Source organism: Nesoenas mayeri (assembly GCF_963082525.1).
Source record: "Nesoenas mayeri genome assembly, chromosome: 17".
Lineage (NCBI taxonomy): Eukaryota > Metazoa > Chordata > Aves > Columbiformes > Columbidae > Nesoenas > Nesoenas mayeri.
Genome location: NC_137565.1, coordinates 7,476,940 through 7,501,525, shown reverse-complemented (window position 1 = coordinate 7,501,525; position 24,586 = coordinate 7,476,940). Strand labels below are relative to the sequence as shown.

Genomic DNA, 24,586 nt, shown 5'->3' with positions numbered 1-24,586 from the left:
GTCTTCTCAATTATTCAGGAGTCTCTTGCCAGCACAACATTAGTTGACTCAATTTCTCTAGGAAAAATGCCTGTGTTTCCTGATGCTTTCAGCTGTGTTTGTACAACTTGCCTTCGTGTGAAGTTGAAAATCAGTGCACTTCCTCTTGATCCTTTGAGAGAGAGACAAAAAGGAAGATTATCAAGATTAAATAAAAATGCCAAGGCTCAATCCTTTGTTGCTGTTGAACAAAGGTGTTTAAATAAAGATTGCTGTGCATCCCTAATTGTGTTACAAACTAAGGTGTCATGTACAACAGTTCAGCCTCCTGCATAAAGCTAAAAGCTGCTACGTAACCTGTTGCTCTGACATAGTGTGAATAGAATATTGGTTGGCTGCATTACAGTCCGTTCACACTTTATAAGAGACAAAAATAAAACAAGCTTTCAATTCAGACTCTTTTGCTAGGAGTACAAAATGGAATAGTATATTTGGGGCTTTGCAGGGAGCCTGCAAAAAGGGAGCGTATTTATTTATTTTCTCTATTCTTGTTTAAAGCCTAAAAGCTGTATTTTTAAACTGTTTTCTTTCCCTTGGTATTTTGTTTTATTAGAGTCACATAATATTCTAACAGACAAAGATTGAACAGGTATCTGGAGTCCTTTTGGTTTAGATTTGAGTTATGTTACCACCTTGCTAATTCTAACTCCTCACACAGCCTTGGGTAAAAGAAGTCTCCTTGTGAAAGATTTAAGAAGAGGGATCTTAGTGTTTGGGTTTCTCCCAAAACTGGGAAGAACAAGCCTGATTCCCACATTGCTTTAAGGTAAAGGGAAGATGGATGGAAAAAACTCAACAGTCTTTCTGGTCTTCATATGATCTGAAGGAAAATTGAGGAGGAGGTGCAGAAAGGGTGAATATCTTTACAGTTCATCTTTCATGGAGTATAAAGGGTTTCCTTAAATTATTGTATTAATATATTGGACTTACTCTACCACAAGCTGCTGAGACTTTTAGCTGGAAAAATTTCCCCCACCCCTTCCTTGGAGATGCTGGTTCTGACAGGCTAAAACTCCCAATACCTCTACCCAGCTAACAATGCAAAGCACCTTGTTCAAACAAGACTGGTCTCCATTTCACATCACCCCCCCAGGGAATATCCACTTTTCTCTTCATACTATATCTTTCTGACTGATGCAATCAGATTTTGGAAACCTGCTTTATTAGTTTATATTCCAGCTTCTTGGGAATGATGTTAATTTTCCATTGTGGGACCAGAAAATTTTAGATGTGCTAGATCTTGTCTATAAGAAACAACAAAAATAATGGCACACACAGTAATTAGATGCCATGCTTAGAAATGGACTTCAGCGAGCAGCACACCTTGCAGAGAAAGCCTAGGAGTTAAAAAAAAAGATACTCTCCTAATTCCAACAGTGCTTGACATTAGGTATTTTACAATTACACGATGAATAAATAAATACGCATTTTCTTACACGTTCACATGAGATACTCTGCTTCATTTCTGCACCATCCTAATTGTTTTTGTGATTTAGTACTAAGCATTTATACTGTGATGGCCAAAGAGTTCCATTATACCCATTAAAGATTAGATCATTTTCTTTTGTTTCCCACAGCAAACAGGATCCCATTCATGTCCCAAACAGAATGTCAGTAATTGGAATGGAGTTTTCTTAAGGTGCATATAAGATTAAAGACTGAAATCAAATGCAGTGTTGCCAAAGCCTTTGTAATATGCATGTTTTTCATGGCAAGATGATTGACAAGAATTGCAGTAAGGTGCTGAAGGGGATATTTCACCTGGCCCATCAAAACTCAATGTAGAGGATTAGAACTAAGAAGAGCTGACAATATTGACTTTGAGTGCCACAACGGAAACATAATTAGCTCTTTGTCATGTAGTGGACAGAAATACTCCATTTTTAAAAAATCTGTTAGAATAATTACACCATATCTGTTGCATTCTGCTCTGGAAAAGAAAAAAAAAGGTCTGCTGTTTCCTCTTTTTCCAGTAAAATTTAAGTTTGGCACTACAATAAATGCATGCAAAGCCAGCCTTGCTGCTGGAAGGACATCAGGAAAACTTTGTGCATAAAACAGAAAAACCTCTCTTAAAAGAGAGCACACGCATCTGAAATAATGAAAAAGTCAATGAATTTTATACAAGTTTACTTATTGCAAAACAAACTGTCTGCACTATGCTTATTAAAGGCATATTTCATTGCCTAATCATAGATGTCTATTGTACCTTTTATGTTTGGAATCATAATTGCAGGCTGTTCCCCAACTGTAACAATGAAAGACATTTTGGCATATGCTTATATTGATTCTCCTTTAACAAAGCACTTAAGACACATACTTGCATCCCACTGAAATTAATGGCTAACATTAACTTTGACTACATTGATTTCACTGGGATTTAGACAAATGGCAATTTACATGGGCACAAAATTGCCTACATTGTTGGACAGGCATGAGCCTCTGAAGAGAAGCCTTCAAACTCAGAAGTCTGAGCAACGCGCAACTGTTTTGGTTAGAAATAGATTACACTACGGCATCTACATTTTTATCAGAATAATTGCGTTGGGAAAATAAATCTGTTGTACTGAAATATTGTTTCCAGCTCCTGGTCTAGAATAATCTAAACTGCAGAAACATTTTCCAGTAGGTATAATGGCATACAGCGTGTGCATAAATGGGAAAAGGCAAAACTTAATTGTACATAATACCTCAGCATTGAGAACAAGTTATCATTACGTATAATATAAGTAATGGAGTATATTCAGTTCCTAATTTACAAGGATTGTTGTCTATATGCTTGTCTGTTATTCTTGTTTGCTTCAGGTTAAGTGGCATGTGAAAATAAGGAGGGAAAACCATCAAGAATTATGCTTACCTTATTCCTTTTTTTTAGCCACGGTTCCTAGCTATTGTTGTTAGAATCTGCAATGAAATATTCCAGGAAATTAAAACAGATTAAAATGCAGAAATAAAAATGCCTTTAAATACAATAAAGTCAGTATTCCTTTTCAGCATCAAATCCAGGGCAAATACTGAGGTAATATTAAATTAGCCTCTTTCAGCAGCTCAGTATCACCCGATAATGGGAACTTCTTATAAAAATAAGTGGATTCAAAGAAATAAAATGGAGATAAATTCAAACAATGTAGTCCCCTTCTTTTCTGGCAGAGAAGTTTCTCAGAGTTTTAAGATATATTTTGCTAGTAATTTCCTAATTCATTTTCCAGCGTTTTTACCTAGCTGTCCCCACAGCTACTAACTGGCTTTGCTGCAATGCATTTTCCACGCTACGTGTTCTAGTTTAAAACCCAAAGCGAATAGTTAATGTAGAATAGTTTAGCCTCGTATAATACTGTGACTGCACTGTATTTCAAGGGAGTTTCCTCTTGATGAGCTTTCACGAAGCACATCAACACACAAGGACTGTGAAAATACCTGTTAGACTTCATTAGCTGGAATAAACAGGAGAGTATTTGAAACTGTACTTACCAAGTCCAGAGGTTCTGTTAACTTAAAACAAAGTCATCCAGACTGGAATAATCTCCATGGCTATTCAGTTTACACATCAGAGACGGAGAGGTATCAACATTTCTTTATTAAAAGGTCTGAGTCTGTCTACTTCTTTGTTTCCTTAATACACACCTCAACCAAGAGAAACAGCATTAAGACCAAAAAATAAATCTTTTGTTAGCAGAAGGCATATGTGCAAAATCAAACAAACACAAACACTTAATAGAAAAAAAAATTCTTTATTAATTCATCAATTCACAAGAAATAAATATTTGCATCACATACATAAGGGACCCAGCAAAGCTCAGGCTTGTTTGCACCATGGCACGGTTTGACAAACAAGCCCTCATCAGCTGGCATCTCGACAAGAAGCCTGACTTCTTTTTTTTTAACATTTTCACATATAATCAGTAATTCGCGGTGTAAGTAAGTAATTTAAATTTACATTAGTCAGGCTTTTAAAAACAATTCTTAAGGACCATCCCCAGTGAATCCTTCAGGAAAAAAACCACAATCACAGTAGTTGTCATTATTCTGTCTTGCTGTTGATTCTGATATTAGGGTAATGTAGGTGTGAATATGTGTTTAGTTTTATTTCATGAGGGCAACAACATTTTCCACTAAATGAGGAACAGAACCATGCTGCTGTTCAAGATACAGGATCGATTTTCATGCAGTCCACTCAGCAATTCTAAAACCAAGCGAGTTCTATTACTTCTGAGAAAGATTACGTGCCTGAGTTTTACACCCCATGTACACTGAGGACACATTTCCTTGAGATCTCTTTGCTTGTTATCGCAAATAATTATTTTGAACTTTATGATGAATGAAAGTAACTCATCTTTCCATTTGCCTGTAGCAGCAAACAACTCCGTCTGCTGGATGCATCGGTAGGACAGAGAAGAGAAGCGGCTTTCACATGGCTAAACATCAGTGTTTTCTTTTATGTGTGCAAAAGGGACTGTAAGTAGAGACTAAGAAAAAAAAATTGCATTGCAGTTTAGTCAAAGGTGGAACGTTTCTTACAGCAAAATTAGACCAAGATGCTCAGCATCTCAATGTTTTGAAATATTAAGTAAAACATTTTTTTAAAAATCCAATTTACTATTAACTTCTTTTTTCCTTTCTTTTTTTTTTTTTTTTAACAACTGGGAATATCAAGTAGGGTTTTTGGCTGTATTATACTCATAAGACCTTTATTAAAGGAAACAGGAACTTCTGAACGTGCACGTATGCACACATTTATAGACAGATATAAAGTTTTCATAATTTCTTCTAAAGGCAGTTGCAATATTCAGACACTTTCAACTATACTTCCACTCAAAATATTTCTTTTCAACTACGAGCTTATGGATGACTTCACTGATGAAAAGTGGCACCAGCAGACCTGATAGGGAATGCCACTTGCAGTTGAACTGTATCATTCCTTCCTCTTTTACAGACTACAAAAATTAGGAAACTTTGTAAAGAAAGCTTTTGAGATTTCTTTTGCTGTTGTTTAAGTCAGAACAAACCTTTGAAAATGGAGTATTCTAGTGTCAATGGGAGCATTACATCATATTTTAGAAGGAAAGTCTGATCGCTTTTTGTCTAATAGCTTCTCTGACAACTATAATTCTCATGGTCAAAAAGATTTCACACTTGAAACAAACCAACCCTTTGTCTGTGTTGCATGCTGCAGCAGTCAAACAGCAATCAAAGAAAAAATAGCAAAGATATACATGATCATCAGGCTATTCTTCCAAGCTGTGCAACAAGCAGAAAGACACCTGTGAAAATACCAAATTCCATACACAGAAACACTGATATAATTCATTGCAAAAAGGATACATTTTGTTTCACCTCAAGCTGATCTCTTCCTACATTCACTGTTCTGTAAAGGGTCGCTAAGTGACAACGCTACCGAAACACAGGCCGCTGCAACTTGGATGGAAATTCAGTGCAGTTTGTTTTGTGTTTGCCTTTGTCAGGCTACATGTTTGACAGGGTTCTGCAAAAGAAGCTTCACTATCAGATGTCTGTTTCTTTATTGTCACAAATTAGCCAGCATCTCCCCCTTCTGGATAGCAGGAAAATAAGCAGAAATTTGCAATAGCTAAATACTTTCTTACTTGGCCAATACTCCAAACCCCAAAAGTTTGCAGCTAATTATTTTTTATCTTTGTTCTTCTGAGCAGGACCACTTCTTTTCTAGATCACTGTTCAGTATAGTTCCCTTCAGTAACATGTTTTATTAGAGCCAGACCTAAATTCATTCAGATGCAGTATCCAACTCATCAGTGACAAAAATCTTGAAAAAAACCCCAACTCTGTCAGCCAGATTTCTGCATTCTATAAAAAAGAAAATGCTGCATGAGTTGGATTATTAATGGCTTCGATTCTACTTGTCAGCATTAGTTAATATATGGTGTTCAAGTAGTAATTTGTGAGATGTGTCAATTTAATTTGAACTGAATGAGAAATGTCAAGAGTAGGCAGAAAAGTCACCATAAAATTCACCTCCTTCTTTAGCACCTCTGAGCTCATTCATTCTCGGCCATCACCATACTGGTATGACCAGGCTGCCACTGATTAATCCATTGGGATTCATCCAGTAGCAGCACAGCTTCAGTGATAAGTGATTTTATATTAAATTCCTGTGCGTATTACATTTTAAAGAAAAAAACCCAAAGATGTTTGCTTACCCATTGTTACACACTCTGGGAACTTGTTACTACTAGTGAGTACAGAGTCTCAGTGTTCAAGATTAGGATCAGTAATGAGCTATCCAGATACTTAGGAGAGAATATCATCACCAAAATTCTAAGGGACGCCCTGTCCAATTCCTAGCACCTGTATGAACATTACGTGAGACACTGCTGTTGGCAGTCAGTCATGTCAACAGAGAAACTCAGATGACAGCTCTCTAGTTTGGAGATGGCCTCAGATGTCACTGGCTTCAGTTATATTTACATACATAAAACTGTGATTATTCCCTAGCTCCCAGTTAGAGAAGAGCTATACGTACTTCAGAAGGGAGACGTTTTTTTTATAGCAGGATTGCATTGGTTTTAGAACTGTGATGGTGTGAGGACAATTTCTTTGATTAGCTGTGAGAACGCTGTCTACATGGAGAACGAGAAAGATTCCTGGAACTTGAACCATTAAAGCTGTTTCAACTCTATGTGCCCCTTTTCTTTACAAATATATGTTGTGCTTTTTTCCTTCTTCCCAGGGACAGTATTTAACCTCAGCAGCCTGTGACTGTTGCATCCAAGCCAGAACGCTTTGTAATGTGCAACTTGGTAATTTCTTCAGCACAGGTAGGGTGAATGCCAATTGTCTTCATTAGCTGAGGATATGTAGCACGACATCTACCAAAAAAAAAGAACAACCAAGATCCACAAAGTCAAGCACTATTAATCTGAAACATGTATAAGGTTCTAAAAGTTCAAAGTAACTTTGTGCTCGTCCATTTTATCAGGCAGAGGAGTTGCATTTTTTCTTCAAAAAGTGCTGTCTCTTATTTCTCAGGCACTTATACAACAACATTTAAACGCTCAGCTTCAAAACACTGTTAGGTAGGGAAGAATTGTCAATAACAGTTGAGACAGAGAGAATTAAGCAATTCATCCCAAGTCACAACTGAGTCCATGGCAAAAACACAGGACAGAACTGCAGCCTTCAGCTTTTCTTGTACATACATGTGTGTTTCACTAGCTCTGACGGCAAATGGAAAAACACACACATACACATAAAGGAAGAAAATCTTGATTAGGACTGCTGGCAAGAATCTGCTGAAGGAAGTAATACCAGAACATTCTTCCATGATCTTAAGAGAAAGCCTGGTGCTTACACTGAAATTATCAATGTTATAAGCAGGAGGAAAAAATCTCTCATTCGAAAAAACAAACCACCACCAAAAAAAACCCTTGAGCTAAAATCCCTCTTGCTTAATTCCTTTACTTATCCAATAACATTCTTAGACTTGATGACTTTCCTTTGAGCTGCTATTCCTGGCAAGTCATGCTGTAAGAATAGCTGAAATGGCCCTAAATTTAAGAATTGTTTCAAGCTCTCTATGGAATAATGTTCTCTCCTTCTACAAAATACAGAGAAGAGAGCTGTAGATGTCTTCTGCTGTCCCCACCTACAAGAAAAGAGCACCAACGAGCAAAAAATAGTTGCTGAGCACAGAGTGCTGAGTGAGGAGGGAAGGTGGAAAAGCATCCTTTGGAGAGACTGAAGACCTAATATTTGACAAAGGAGAACAGCATCTCTTACAGTGCCTGTTCCACATTGAAAGCTCTGGATTTGTGAAATACAATAGAAACCAATACAAGAATCTGACCTGCTGGAAAACCTCTTACTGTGGCTAAAGTTTTAATTTCCCTCAGGCAAGGCAAAAAAGCACTCCAGTTTCATGTGCTTCCTTTTCACTGGTTATTTTGGATAAAACTTCAAAACAATGACATCCTAAAAAATGTAGTTCTAGAATCTATACCACTGGCAATTAATGGACTACAAACACATGTTGAAAATGTGTACTGAGGGTACACTGCGATCAGTGATTTCCAAGATATTCCTCACATGATACTTGCGGTTCTGCCTTCTTAATAATTTCTGCTTTTCATTTACGCTAGTCACTCACACTGTAAGACTAAAACTGCAATAAAACGGTGATGATATTTAGGAAAATGAACTACCACCACAATTCGGGGTGATTTCTTGTGTCCCAGACTACTTTCTTCAAAGAGAAGTTAAAAACTATAATTAAGTAAAGTAAATATACAAATCAACATTTCTGAAAATTTGAATCAGCAATAAGAAGAGAAATTAAAAGAAAAAAAGACATAATTGTAGCACACATAAGGCATAGCAGGAATTTTCCATTTAACCAGAGAGGACCCAGAATCACTCCTTACTCTTTCAAAGGGAGGACTTCTATATTAATATTTAAACAAAATATTAAACAAGATCACAAAGCTTCGCCTGCTTGGGTAAGTTATTCTTATTGCAATTATCAGATAGCTCCAGAAAAAAGTACCTCCCCTCTCCCATCATCCTACAGAGGTTTCTTTCTTACTGTACCATATTGTGGTTAGCTTATACTCCAGAAATAAAAAAGTTCATGCAAGTCTTCACTCAGCTTTTGAGGAGCAATGGCTGAGCATATTTAAAGATGAGATTAGGAAAATAAATGCTTGGCAGGTGTAAAGAAAGGTTTTTATGAAAAGCATAAATATCCTTTTAAAGAAGTGACTTGCAAAACTATATGGTGATTTCATATCCTGTGCATAGACTGCAAAAGAAGCTACACTGAGGAAACCAACATTAGTAAGTTAATGCACAATTTTATTCCTCACTTTAACTATATCAAGCCAACAATATATCTTCCTCAGTTGTTCCTTAACTATATCCAGTATTACAGTAACTAAATCCAGTACATCTTAATGAAGAACTGCAGCATTTTTAGTGAAAATATGTGCAATGCTACATAAAAGTAACAAAAAGCATGGATACTTTATAGTGTTGCCAAAACTAGGCAGCTATCTTTTATAATCTTACAATAACTTAAAAAGCAGGCTTTAGAAGCTAGAGACATTCTTTTGTACTTACTTGATTCCAAGAGCAAATCCTTGAATAACTTCGCCTGCGTTTGGTCCAATGAAATGAAGGCCAAGTATTCGCTGCTCCCTCTCTCGTAAGCACACCATCTGAAAACAATACATTACATAGAGATCTTTTCTTAGAACACCTAAAGATAAGGCATGAAGTTGAATTAAATGAAATTGAAGTGCCCTGAAATCCTAGTTCAGGTGTTTATTCCCCGTGTGCCAAGAACTTACGCACTTGCTTAAATCTTACTGACTTCAATAGGTCTTATGCTTGTCCTTAAGCAGTTTCCCGAATCAAAGCTTTAGTAGTGTACATTTCAGACTTGAGGGAGCCACTGACAACAATCATTTGTGGTAAATTGAATACTTTGTGTTTGTCATTTTTATGAAATCCTCAAAATACCTTCTGTAGTCCAGTAAGCAGACCAGTGTTATTTTGACACTGAATGGCCACCTCAGCAGTTCTCCAAGCCTGTGCAGTTGTTCTCAGCAGCTAATCAGCTGTATTTCTGAAGATGACAACTACCAGTTACAGGATCTTTTGTGCCTTTGTGATTCAGTCACTTACAGCAGCATGTTTGCTGAGATACATTTACCACATCAGCCATGTAACCTAATGAACAGTCAGGCCTTGGAAGGAGGCAAAGATGAAGGTGAATTAATAAGTATCTGGGAGGGCCTGAGTCACTGCACACTTAACTTTTATTAGAGATCTTAATGAAAACTTTAGTTCCTTTAAGGACACCATCTTTAAAATTATGAAAAGAGAGTCAGTCTCTCTCTATGTCCTCCCATCAAGCATTAAATCATCACTAATCTAATAGGTTCTGCTATTCAGTAAAGGCTTGGATTCTTTTATTAGGAATCGCAGGAAGAGCAGCAATGCTGACGTGGTACTTTAGATATTGAGGAGTTTTAAAGAAAAAACCTTCTTGCATTAGAGTTTGAAACACTCGAGTTTAATGTTTGTTCATGTGTTTTGGGAGTTTAGTAAGGACTATATTCAATATAACCCAACAACTATTATGCTATTACTACTTTACTCTAAAATATTTACTTTCATTGTTTGTGACAGACCTACAGGAGTTACTACATCTATTCCAAAATTATTGTTCCCTGATACTGAGGAGAAAAGAAAGAAAAAGAAAACTATGATATATTCTATCAACACTACACTTCATTTTATTAAGATCTAATATGGGTAAGTGCATCAAAAACCTTTTCAAGACTGAGGCGACTGGATTGTTTAGGAAAGGACACATTTCAAGTGCAACACTTCAGTCTAAACCAAAATTTTCATCAGTAAGACTGACCAGTTGCTGTAGTTTTGTAAGCCTTGTGCTTAACTGTTTTGAAGGTAATATATTTTCCCCAAGAGATGGCAACTCATACTGCATATAACTAAGAACATTGCTGGGGGAAGCAGAGATTCATCTCTATAGAATTTGGAATATTTTTTAGGACCTTAAAAGCTTCTCAAAGATAGTATCAACCAGCAGAATGTCAGCTCTAAAAATTGGTGATATCTGTAAAGCAATTTCAAGATGCAATAGCAGATATAATGAATATTAAACATTTGAAGCAACAATAGAGAAACAGGCTGTCAGTAAGAGTAACTTTCATCTATCTTGAGAGAGATTTTTGCCAAACAGTCCTCTTTAAAGCTAGCTGTACCGTATCTGTTGTTTTAAGTTAGAGGCAAGTTAAAAGCTCACAACACTCACTTTCATATAGCATTGAGTTGCATCCCTTTCAGCTACTGTAAATTCTAAAGGTTTATAATACGCATGGTATACCTGGTAAGGAAAAAAAATAACATTTTGTGTTAAGAGAGTACTACTATGTCAAAACCTGCTATTCAGTATTATAACAACTACTATTACTACATATTTATGATATTGTAGAAAAAAAAGATTTATTAACATTTATAACCTGTTCATTATTTTAAAGAAAAATAGGGAAAGCACAGTAAGCGTTTAACACAAACCCTTCTTAGAAAACCATTACATTAAAAACAAAACTGAAAAAAAAAAATCACAAATAATCACGTTACTAAAACCAATGCCTCAAATTAAAAATGTAAGTATTGTTCCTTTAAGCTTCTCCCAAAAGTTTAATACCGTGTTGACTGAAAATAATGAAATCCAAGCAGCTTTTCCTAGCTATAATGATGTACACCATAAGAAAACCCAAACTGTCATTTTTGCATTCTAAATAGTAAACGCCTATTTTTTCACAAGTGATTTTGCCTGGGGCTCCAAGCTAAATCCATCAACTGAACTTGCCCTCCAATAAATACATGACATCAGGATATTACGACACACACACATCAATTGGCTGCCTTAAACAGATGAGAACAATTGTGTTACAGTAATTGACATCATTCTCAATGGCATTAGCATCCAGAAACCCAGACAACAGTTCTGGAACAGATTTTTGAAGTATAAACTGCATTTCAGAATCATAAAAGACAAAACTAGTAACTGACTGGACATTTCATGACTTGTTTGAATTTTGTCTTACTGTATACTGACTGTGAATTTCTCCATCATTAGTACCTTGATCTCACTCCCTGTATCAGAGGGCTGTGTGTGAATACATGCTATAACAGATTTCTTCCTCACTATGCAAGGCCCAGATACATTATATCAATATATTTTAGCCACGAAGACACTTAGCAGCTTGTGTGAGTATTTCTGGGGACAATCCAAAAATTTAGGCTAAAGAACCTGACCAACAGTTCTGACAAGTTAAAAGGAATATTGTCATTATTTAGTGATGTTGCACATTATAACCTATTAGAATGGCAGCTGGTTTAAAGATGCCACATATTATGAATAATTTTAAGGCCACCAGATAACAGTTTCCATTGCAACCTGCTGCAATATTTTTGAAGTCCTGAGCTTTTTGGAAGACAGCAGCTCCCTCACTGCAAACATAGTATTTTGGGCACCAAAAATTTTGCCTGCTACAACAGTGAAACTTGTGTCTTTTCATAGTGCAACTCTCACACCAAGTATAACATTAAAAATGTTTCCATACCTCAATATTATCTGATCCATAGCATTGCACAGCTGCTTCTTCTGACAGTCCAACACAACCATATTCTAAGGGAGTGAAAACTGTAGTAGGTACCTGCTTGTGAGGAAACAGAAAGTGTCAGTGTTGAACCATCTGAAGCAGCTGCACGGCAAATACAGGGGAGACTTTGGCATGACTGAGAAGAGTAGCTGTCACATACATCTACTTTGACTGCTATTAAAGCTGGATTCCAGATGACAAAATGCAATTCCATTAAACACTCTTAAGAAAGAAAGTGTAATATTTGGTTTTTATTATCGAGAAAAGAAATAACAACTCACATTGTCATAGTCCATCAATTCTGAAGACTGGCCAAAAAGACGCTGAGACAGCAGTTTTCCTGCAGCTATTGCTGTGGGTGTTAATTCAGGACGGCCCTAAGAAGAGAGCACATAGCTTTGGTTTAACTAAGAGAGAAGTAGCATCCAAGGATTTCTCCTGGGACAACAGTCAGAAGGCGGCCAAATCTTTGGAATTCCAGCCTAGTAGCCAGGGCTTCAAATAGAGGAGGCAGTAATAATTGCTGTCCAAACACGCTTATAAGTCTCTGAGTTTAACATTTGTCTTGATGGGGGAAACAAACACCATCAATGTGTCAAAGCCTTGTATCTTATCATGTCACCCCTTGAAAAGCAGAGGATATCCACATGCTAACCATTCACTTCCCCCTTTCTTTCCATACTAAGTCATCAAGAAATTTTTCAGATGATCTTTTTAAAGCAGGAAAAGCCTAGTATAAAGCGAGAGTGTTTTTTCAACAAAAAGTTGTCCATCACAGTTTTACAGAGCACAGGCACAACACTTAGTTAGTTGTGGGCACTGAGTTCCTCTGTTGGTCCTGGAGAAGAGAGAAGACTATTCTGCTAACACTGCAACCTATAGGCATTCCCCACCACACACATTCAAGTTTTTCAAACTTTGTTTTTCATTATCCTGATTTTTTTCAGCATTTATCGGAATCCATTCCTCTTTCCCAGCTTATCTTTTCTGTATGTTGCTAGATAGATTCAGCACATGGTATTAGATACCATTTCAATTATCTGCGTATTAACATGCATTTATGTTAATTATCTGCACTAATAACCACTTAAGTTAAAACTTCCATTGCAAAAAAAACAAACTGAAACAATGCTGTCTAACCTGATAACAGAAACTGCAATTCTAATTGTTAATGAAGACTAATCTATTTTTCCCCACAGCTCATGACAAATCACAAAACTGCAAGTTCACCCTTTTGTTCCCCCTAAAATCCATCAAATCGCAGTTTTTCAAATCCAGCATTTTGACTCTCAAGTCTGTGACGAAATTTGCCATTTGTTGTTCCTTATACACATTTGCCTGAAACATGGCTGCCAATCACTTTTGTAGCAGGAAATACAGATGTTGTTTTGGCATTCCAGAAATGAATAGAAGATTAGAACAAGAGATAAAATTGTGAAAGCACTGCCATGCATTCCATAAAACCCAACTAATTACTAAAACATCCATGCAGATAAGGCCCAGTTTCTCATAAACAATGAACTAAAGGCCTTCCCTGGTAAATATTTGACATGAACATTCACTTTGCAGTCATGTGTAGAACTACTTTGCTGATTATTATGGATACGAATTGTTCATAAGAATCCTCCAATGTATTATACATTTAAATGAAATGGCTCCTAAGAGAGTTTTAAAGGCTTTGAAGTAATGTGTATTTGTTCTAACACAACTCATTTTGGTCTTATTTCTCTTCAAAGCAACATGCTGTACATTCCACCTTCTCTACACATCTTTGTTATAACACCCTTTGAAATATGACAGATGTATAGCAGCATGACCATATGATAAACCTCCTCTGAGAGAATTTCTTTATAGTGTGTGCCATGCTTTTCAACAAAATACTACTGGAGGAAGAATTTTAACACAGAGAGTTTATATCAGCACTGAAAAAATTTTCAAACTAAAATTCCAGCTTGATCTTTCTCATCCTGGTTACACAAGATGAAAATGCCTAAACGCATCCTGTCAGTTGAAAATAGTATTTTGCCAAGGCTTGAAAAACTTTTTTTGATAGTTGACAAACTGATTGACCTCTGGAAGGCTGGGGTTTTTTTCCCCTCTTTTCTCCAAATGAACAGCTTGCATAACATTAGGATTCCATTTGCCATACAAGGGTGCAACAAGACACCCATGTACACATAGTTTCCCATTTGTACCAGCTGGGTATGACTCCCAAATGAAAAGAGTCGTTCTGAGCATTTCAGGAAGCTCATCTTTTGCCTCTCACTCCCGCTTCAGGCAGGGAACCGAATGAAAACAAAAACATAACTCTTGTTATTTGGTAGGAGTTCAGTGTCTACTTGAGGTGGCATGTTAAAGAAAGGAGGAGCAGAGCTTGAGAATTAGTTGCATGAGCAATAGCACTTTGTAGCAAAGAGACTCTGACAGGGAGAGATTGGAGCAAAGAGAAATCCTGAGCAGGAACACTGGAGAAAAAAAAAATCTTATTCTTATAAGCAGTATTAGGGATCATTGATGCTCATTCAGAGAAAACAAGATTCCCCTTCCTGTGTTTTTTTGGTAGGTCTCACTCAGCAAGTATCATACACCAAGCTCTACAGCTTTGTGGTTCTTAGCAGGATGCACTTGCTTGTTCTGTGTGTACTCTTTGAGACGTGCACCAACACAGAACTTCTTCGCTGCTGGTTCCCATGCCAATGAAATTTATTATCCAAACTAATTCTGCTTTAAATAAAAGACAAAATTAATTTAAGTATTCAAATAAAATAACTTCATTGCTTAGCGAGTGGAATTATATGGCTCGTGTACTGGAGCAGATAAGATAACAGCAATAATTCCTTCTATCTTTAAACTCTATAAATGCATGACTACTATACTGTGATTTCTTTGATTCCCTATATTGAGCCCATATGCAGATAAAAACTTAAGAGAACACTTCTGTACAGCACTGATGTAACTCCCAGTTTTTGTGTTGTTGCTGTTTTTAACACTTACATTTAGAAGTGCCTACTGAACAACTTCAAGTTCAAAAACATGCACTAATAGGACAAAAGCAGGAAAAGGAAATCCAAGTTTTAACAACAAAATGAAAATGACAAATAAATGAAGATCTGATTTTTTAGATCTAGAGTAGGAAAGAAGAGGGCATCCTGCCTCCAGCTTTATACTTCTTTCTTAAAGGAAATGACTTGCCCAAAATAACACTGCAGATTGGCAGCAAAATGAGCAACAGAATCAAAGGCCCTGCCAGCATTGCCTCTAATAACTGCTTCTTGGATGAAATTAAAAAGAAAAGTTTGGAAAGCAGGAGGGTCAACCAAGGCATATGTCAGAGACAAGCAGGTGTGGGAGGCCACAGTGGGCAAAAGAGGACTGTAGGAAATAGCCCAGCGCAAGATGTGACAAGTACAGAGGGAACCTGTATGTGAAGTGAGAAGAAAGGAGAGGAATTATGTCCATAATCCCAAAGCTCTGAGTGACTGGACAGGACACAGAAGCTGTGGAGAATAAGAAAAGAATAAAAAAGGAGAAATAGCTGAGAAGGGAAGAGTTTTAACACAGTTTAAAAGGAAATGGCAAGTCATTCAGATGAAGATGAAGACAGACAGGAAGAAACATATGTCTACATAGAAGGGGAAGAGGTCAGGATTGGTTAGCAGATTTCACAGAATCACAAAATGTCAGGAATTAGAAGGGACCTCAAAAGCTCATCCAGTCCAATCCCCCCACCAGAGCAGGAACACCCAGATGAGGTTACACAGGAAGGTGTCCAGGCGGGTTGGAATGTCTGCAGAGTAGGAGACTCCACAACCTCCCTGGGCAGCCTGGGCCAGTGTCTGTCACCCTTAGTGAGAAGAAGTTCCTTCTCAAATTTAAGTGGAACCTTTTGAGTTCCAGTTTGTACCCATTTCCCCTTGTCCTATCACTGGTTGTCACCGAGAAGAGCCTGGCTCCATCCTCCTGACACTCACCCTTTAGATATCTGTAAACATTAATGACGTCACCCCTCCGTCTCCTCTTCTCCAAGCTCAAGAGCCCCAGCTCCCTCAGCCTTTCCTCATAAGGCAGATGCTCCGCTCCCTTCAGCATCTTCGTTGTCCTGCGCTGGACCCTCTCCAGCAGCTCCCTGTCCTTCTGGAACTGAGGGGCCCAGAACTGGACACAATATTCCAGGTGTGGTCTCACCAGGGCAGAGTAGAGGGGAAGGAGAACGTCTTTGGACCTACTAACCACTCCCCTTCTAATACACCCCAGGATGCCATTGGCCTTATTGGCCACAAGGGCCCAGTGCTGGCTCAAAAAAAACCCCAAACATCTAAACCAATTCAGGAACAGAAGCCAGACACATTTAGTATTTGCAGCAATGACTTTTTGTTTTCTAGAGGAAGACACACTTGTCAGAAGCATTTTGTGTCAGGCAGCAGATATTAGTCTTGTGACTAATATCAATTAAATCCCCAAATAGTAAAAATGTAATTACAGAACTTGTCACAGTCATTCTCAGTAAGTGTATTCAACTCCAAAAGGTAAGAACTGCTTTCAACCAGCATTCACAGGCAGTATGAAGTCATATGTCTGAAGTGCTAAAAACATTATTAGAAAGATAACTGAAGTGATAAAGACATTACTAGTAGCCTCTGACCAACGATGCATTCCCTGATAAACATCAGTAATAATCTCTAATGCTGAGATACTTCACAAGATCCATGTGAAGGAAATTACTGACCCAGGTGGCTGGCACAAACACTACAGCTGTGCAAAATGAAAAAGAGCAAAACACTAAGATATATGCTAGAGCATGACGACATCTGAGGACCAGTTATTAGTCAGGAACAAGGTTGGCTTCCTGTTATTGTAAAATAGTTTATGTAGACTCAGTACCTCTGTTATGTCTCCAATTGCATAAATGTGTGGAACAGAAGTAGCTTCACTGGCATCAACTATGATCTTTCCAGTTTCAGAATTAATTTTCACTCCAACTTTCTCCAAATTGAGAGTTCCAGTGTCAGGGGCTCGGCCTTAAGGGGACAAAAAAAAAGAAAAAGGGAGGGAATTTAAGTAAAAACTATTGGAAAACTTCAGCTGTGTTAATCTAAAAAGCTGGCATCCTCCACTGCTGGTTTCCAAGAAGTTTGTGCTATTTGATAGTCCAAGTAGAAACATGACAGAGCTTACCTCACACTGAAAAAGCTGTAAGGGTAGAAAGAATGGATACGAATGTCTTTGTGAAGGGAGCTCTACTACTATTGCCTTTGCTCAGCCTATTTCAGAGAAAGTTATCCTTTAAAAATGTGCAGGACAACATTCACTACAAAAAGTGCAAAAAAACCAAGATGGTTTAATATTTATTGCACATTCTAAATTCAGTTTTTTAATGTAGCATGAATATACATAAAATAACTAAGCAACTTCTACACTGAAAATTTCCATTAAACACTAATCGAATGGCACTCAATACTAACGAACAGCCTCTTGTGCACACTTGCGGGTAAACATTATTAATAATGCTGTTCAACGTGAAACATACCTGAACTCCTCTTGCCTTGTTTTCTGATACACTTATTTTAAGGCTTTTTTAGTTCCCACAGCTTGGATGAAAATGTTTCCCAACTTTGCTCTCAAGTCCTTAATGCTGAGTTATTTTGCCCAAACTCTGTATTTGGGCTATTTCTGTCGAGTTTAGAAACACTATTCCTAGAGTCTAGAAACACTTTTAAAAACAGATTTAAAAACAAATGAGGCAAATTGTACCAAGCCTAGATTTTATTACAGCTCCCTCTTCCAAAGATTTTTAAGCTATTTCACCTTTAAAAAAAAATTTTGTAGTATTTTCTGCATAGAGTTATCACTTAGACCACCAAAGTCCTGGTAGCATTACACCGAGCTGTCTGTAGAGTATTTATCAAAGCCAGAAATTGGAATCTTAAATGCTATCCAATTGTTCAAATGTATTTGAAGGTTAATAAGCATAGTGAAACTATCAGGCGCTTCCAAAATTTGCAGGGACACACAGGATCACACAGAAGAGATTACCTGAATATCTTCAAATGAAGCAAATTTTATAACACTGCATCCATTTTAGAGGCTATAAATGAATATGGATATATCTACACCTACATATATAGGTCTCTTTTGTGTGAGTCATGATTTTGTGCTTGATGTTAATACAGAGCTATAGCAAAGCAAAACAAAAAGGGAAATGTGTTTTCTTTATAAAAACAAGCTCTTTGATGTTAATGTAGGAAATTATTAAACAAAAGGAAAACTTGGCTTGTCAATACAGACCTAATTATATGTAAACATATGATTCACTGCTTTATACATCTGCCATATAGCCAGGCCCCCCAAACAATGTCACATCTGAATGCCTCTGTAAAGACTTCTGTGTATTAATTTCATCTGGTGAAACCAACACTTCCTCTGGGAGCACTGACTGAAGCTGTCGGCACTTGGCTATCTGTCTGTCTTCCCTTCTGTTGTCCCCATGGGATGTTGATCTGCTGTTCCTTCTCTGCCCCCTGCTCCCCAGTCCTGATGCTATCAGGCAACAAAAATAATAAACCTCCAGGACCTTATCTTGGCTCGGATGTGAAACAACTTCCTACCGTTGTATTTCTTTGTGTATTGAGAGTAAAGCCTGGATATTCTGCAAATGGACAACTAATGGGGTTTTCTAGTTTCCCCTTTTTCCTGCCAGGCAGAGCCAAGAGAAAGCTTAGCACGCAATGGCAGGCACTGAAAGAGGAAAAAAATAAAAACCATCAATAGAGTCATTTAAAGACCTGTGACAACAACTGCTGAGTTTATCAAATCTGCAGGATAACACTTAACCTTTCAATTCCAATCTATTTTAACATGTGTACAGTTTGGTATTAATAGCTAAGAGTTAAAAAAAAATGTGTCGCTACGCATAGTGAAATTTCTCTCTCAACTTTACTGCCTAAATATTATTTCTGAAAGCAAAATTGAAACTTTAAAAAACTGAACTAAATCTTTATTGGCCTTCAGCCCCACGCTGGCTCACCTCCATAAGCCAGAATTATACTCACTGATGTTGCTTCACCTCAAATTCAGTAGCTTAGGTTCATGATTAGCGAATATGTCTTGGTAAGTTTTAATGTCAAATTCAGGAAATTCTGATATTTCCCAGCATTCACTCGTGTTAGAGCATCAGTTCTCACAATTTCTCAGTACTATTGGTTCAGAAGGACATTTCTTTCATACCTATAACTCCTAAGTTTTTTACATTTACAGCTTCAAGAAAGCATGAGTTTAGAGCTTATTTCTAAGATTCAGAGGGCAATACAAAACTATACCAAATCCTACCAGACACACAACACACGTGCTGTTAGTTTGAAGATATCCACTGCCCTGAAACTGCCACAGGACAAGGAGTTCATGATTGTATAAGACACAAGATTAGATTTAGCTAGATTTAGATATTATACTAGACATCTAGCAGAAAGGTGCCAATTCAAATCTGACCCTTAAAAAAGTTACCTGACTCCTGCACTTTTAATACCACATCATAACCTCATCTTTAATAGACTCACATAATAACCACACAGCTGTGAAAACCACAAAGATCCCTGCTCTCAGGACCTGCCCCCATTTGCTTTTAACTTTAAAAAAAAAAACAGCTTTGTGATCTGTTTTTGTGAAATCTAATAATATGGCTTCCTAAAGGAGTTGCCAGCCAGCTTAGCTACAGAGAGTGACAAGACACTCGTTAAAGCGCCTGTCTCAGACACAGGCCAGGCTGATCATATTGCGATGTGGCATTTCTGTCCCATAATATGCTGAGGTGAAGGCAACATCAGGCTGCTGTGACCTTCAAGTGCAGGACTGTCGACAGCGGAGACTGAAGCAGCCAAACTGGGAAGAAACCATAGGAATAGGCAGAGTCAAATAAGCAGCAGCAGTAAATGAGTGACAGCATACTCTTGCATACAGTAAGATCTCCCAGGGTGATAAAGGTCCAGCTGACAGCAGAATTCTATAATGGGTCTTTTGCAGTTTCCTAATTGCAGAAACTGGAATGTCTCTTCGTCCCTCAGCATCTGAAAAATCCAAACTAGAGCCAACTGAGCACTTTATTACCAGGCATGATACTTCAGACGGCCACAGTGAGGATACTGCAGGGAGACAGGATGGCTCTTCTGGCATAAAACTTGAGTCCAAACGTCTTCTCCACTTCATCCCTATACATTGGCATTTTGACACATCACTTCATAACGTTACTCAATCCAAGCTCAGTTTGACCTTAATCAAAATCCCATCTGTGTTCCCAGTCTTGGTGCTCTCTCTTGACTTGTTCTGGGTCCCTGACACACTCCCCAAATTAGTTTCAAGAGCACCACCCTTTCCTCCTTCAAATTCCTTCTCACAAGGTGTTCACTAAAACATAGCCAGCCGATAATGACTAGTAAAGACCAACTCAGTGTAACTAATGTTCAGGTTACAAGAAAATATTGACTAGGGTGAGATTAACTAAGGTAAAAAAAAGTTCAAAACTGTTACCACATTGACAGCAGCGTGCACCAATTTTACAAAGATGTTTTTGAACATTTTATTCATTACCGATAAACCTTCAGCACGCCTGCCACAATTTGAAAAAATTCTGACTGTTAGTCAGTGCTCGGGCAGTTACTGGTTCTTTGCCAAGTCTGCTAAACCAGAGTGTGCCTTGTATTGTTGAGTAGTAATACTTATTGCACAAAGGAGTCACCTCTTTAGGAAGCTTGTGGCAGCCATGGTGCAATCATTAAACTTGGGCATCACCATCCATTGCACATCCGAAGTTACTTGCGTCTGGACACATGTCACTTTGGTCCTACCCAAACAACAAAAACCAACTCTCACATGCAGATTAGTGGCATAGCCTAGCACCTAACCTTTCCTCAACATGAAGAAGTCTTACCAAGACACTAATGAGTTAAAATTAATGAGAAAGAGACACTGGAAGTTCAGAACAAAGGCTCAGAGCCTCAGCAAACCACATCACATTAGCACTAGCAGTCTTCTGAGATCAACCAAGATGGATTATTTTTCACGGAAGAGTTCAAAGGTTAAAAAACTGGATGGCAATTTTTTGTTTACAAAGATGAATCTAAATCCCATCTCCTTTCTATATGGGCTGGCACAGATATGGTCACAGGAGATCACAGCAATACAGGATTTTTGAAAGAAAATCTCCAAATAAAATTTCTGTTTTCTTAGTTAATCCAAACTGATTTGGTTGTAAGACGTGAAGAAAACTACTATAAAAAAATGTTATGTACTTAAGCCTTTCTTGATACTTAACAGCAAGGATCTTATTTTACTGCACTAGAAAATAAATCTGTCAAGCATCCAGTCTGACACAAAGGACAATATGCTTGATGGCATATGATGTGCAACACCTGATACCTGTTTAGCCTTACACTGAGCTAAAGTCATAATTCTTTTTTATAGCGAAGACGATATTATTTCAAAGACACAGCGGCTTTAAGCTTATAAATGCAAAGGACCTTGAGAATGCTTGTTCTGTTGCTCTCAGCAGGAAGAAAACTTTTGTAAAGCTAAACTTAAAATCTGGTGCTGGTCACTGCTCTTTCTGTTTAGAATTTACTAGCACACTACCTCACTTTCTCTGTCAAATGAATTCCAGGATAGTTTGTAAACACCTGCTTAGTTTAATCATCAGTTCAGTGTTGCTCCTCTACACAGTAAGATCCCATTAGATATGTAGTAGCTCAGTATCCTTCCTAAGGACTTTGTGAATAATCTGGACAAATTCCAGTTACAGCAGTGATCTTTTGCCATCTATTGCAAATTAAAATGTAAATACCACTTTGCCAATTCCTTTTATATGTTATCTGTGTTGTGGCTAAAGCATTCAACCCATAGGTTTCATTCCTCCAATAGCTGAAACAAACCCACTTGTGGCAGATGCAACTTTGCCCTGCAAATCAATCGTTGCATCTGTTTGTAAAGGTGTCAATCTCCTCTGCTCTTTTCTTTGGATGAAGACCGTATGTTCAGTCTGCACATGCACACGCCACTGCTTTGTCACTCAGGTATATCAGGCACATAACATATAATTTTTTGCGTGTCCTTAAGGGCAGGGGGAATACAATATGATATTAAAAGTTTATTGGTTCCATATCAAAAGAAAAACAATTCTTAAGAGCTCATAATTTCAAAAGAATTTTCAGAAAAGCAAAACCAGAGGACTAGTAAAAGACAGAAGGACATTACAGGACTAGACAGGCAGAATCAAATAAAGGTCAAGAAAGAGCTGTTCCACTGATCTGGAATATAGTATAGTCACTCAGCAAGGTTATACAGGCCCATAATAGTTACTTATAAAAGCTTTAGATTGAAACCTTTAAATTACATAAAAGGGTATCAAAATGAGATATTTTTTTCCCCTCAAGTATTTTGACTGCTAGAAAATTAAAGACAGCATTGTGCTTGCCTTTATTGGCTTACATGTATAAGCAGAAAATCACACATTCCAAAAGATAAAGAAAACTCTTCATAGAAACACAATGTATTTTTTTTTGCAAAGGGCCTGCATTAAGAGATAACATCGTAGCTTACCGCACTCAAACTATGTCCCACTGTCAGTAAATACTTTTGACATTATTCATAAAATCCTACTAAACGTCCACAATGCGCTTATAAAAATTAAGAAAATACCTACTATAATTCAGGCTACAATCAGTTAACCATAGCGGCTGCTTTTTAAGTAACTCTGCAAGCTGACTTTCTTCAATCAGTATTGTAACTGGCACATCTGCAGACAGGAAATCCTCAACACTACCAAATTTCCCAGCCTATTATCTGAGACACCTGGTGTGGGTGTGTTGATACAGAGCAAAACAATGAATCATACCGACTGCACATCAATTAACCAACGTTAACTGTTAATGCGTTTAATCCTTAAAGGTGGAGTGTCAATTTGAACACTAAAAAAAAAAACCTCACCACAAATATCCCACTCTCTCAAGCTGTTCATTTTGCAGTTTCTAAATATGGATTGTAACTCAAATGCATGACAAAAATTATAATACATGTAGTTCCTCTGTATCAAAATAGCGAACGGACCCACATAACAACTGAGTTGCAATAGTATATCATGCAACCTTACTCCATTATAATTAACAATAAACCAAGATTTTGTCATGTTATTTCAATTTAATAGCTTTTTTCCACCTCTGACAAAAGTAAACAAATTGACTTGAGATTTCACAGGTGTGAGTCCCACTCAGTGTGCTTTTACCAGAAAGCTTGAGAAAAATCAAATACGGCATTTAGAAATCCACTTTTTTGAAACATTTTCATCTCACCTCATGAATATTTTTCTACGGTTTTTAGGACTGTCGCATCTCCATATAGCATGACCTTTTTTTGCCCTTGGCAAACACTAGTGTCTTTGATTGGTTTCAGTGAGCATAATCCATTATTATAGGCTGTTTCCACAATTTATAGAAGACTATTACACTTCTAAGAGAACAGTAAGCACAATAAGTGAACAAAAATGTTTGTCACAACACTCAACCTGCTCTCTCTTTGAGGTATTAGGAAGATACAAAGATGACTTAACCAGGGGAAGGGAACAACAGGACAACAGATATAGTCCACTGGGCAAAATAAAAAATGCTGTAAATGATCTGTTCCTGTTTCCTGCAATGGATCTATTCTATGACCACAACCAGCACAGTTTAGAAAAATTCCTAGAAAAAATGGTAGCCTCTTGAACAGGATAAATAGGAACTTGTAGTAGCTTCATGAATAAATCAAGAGCACAGACTTAAAGAACACTACCTGCACCACAGATGTTGCTGGAATTCATGCTCTCACCCTCTAGTAAATGTGAGGAAGATTAAATGTTGTCCCATTTATTGCAGCTCATGCAAAGGTAGTTACCATGGATTCTTAACTTTCATGTGTTTTTAGACTGTAAGTGAATAAGTCAGGCAAGCAAGAAAATAACTAAGAAACTGTAAATGTTTAGCTCACTAAATATTTAACACACACACACACACACACACACACACACGAAAGGAAGGAACTGTTTGGCCCCATACAAGATGATGAAGGGACTTCATTTTCAACATGGAAAGCATTGCAAATAAATGTTAAGATAATCAAGCTTACCTACGGCCCACATCACTGTGTCAAAGGAATCGGTTTCTTCTGTGCCCAGGTCAGTATTTTTCCAGGTCACTTGTAATCTGTTGTTCTCCAATTTTTCTACTTTGGTTGGGAAACATCGCTTTAAAAATTTTGTGCCGTAAGATTCCATGTGCTCAGTTACTAAAGATGCCATTTGCTGTTGAGTAGGGGAAAAAGATGTTTATTCTAAGATACATGTAATGTAAACCCCTCCT

General features: G+C 37.4%; 1 protein-coding gene across 3 annotated transcripts in view; it reads right to left on the bottom strand.

The window, feature by feature from the left end:
• Nucleotides 1-3,802: 3,802 nt before the first annotated feature.
• The window catches only part of TXNRD2 (thioredoxin reductase 2), a 40,538-nt gene continuing 19,754 nt past the window's right edge, over nt 3,803-24,586 (bottom strand). For 2 of the 3 annotated variants that reach the window (XM_080355617.1, XM_080355616.1), the window contains exons 11-17: nt 24,354-24,528; nt 17,091-17,227; nt 12,491-12,586; nt 12,171-12,263; nt 10,853-10,924; nt 9,130-9,227; nt 3,803-6,884 (exon numbers count right to left, since the gene is read on the bottom strand). In XM_080355617.1, coding sequence (XP_080211743.1) covers nt 6,761-6,884; nt 9,130-9,227; nt 10,853-10,924; nt 12,171-12,263; nt 12,491-12,586; nt 17,091-17,227; nt 24,354-24,528 — 795 coding nt within the window. In that variant the 3' untranslated portion in view covers nt 3,803-6,760. The remainder of the gene's footprint in view (nt 6,885-9,129; nt 9,228-10,852; nt 10,925-12,170; nt 12,264-12,490; nt 12,587-17,090; nt 17,228-24,353; nt 24,529-24,586) is intronic. The other variant, XR_013922990.1, reaches the window with a different exon arrangement.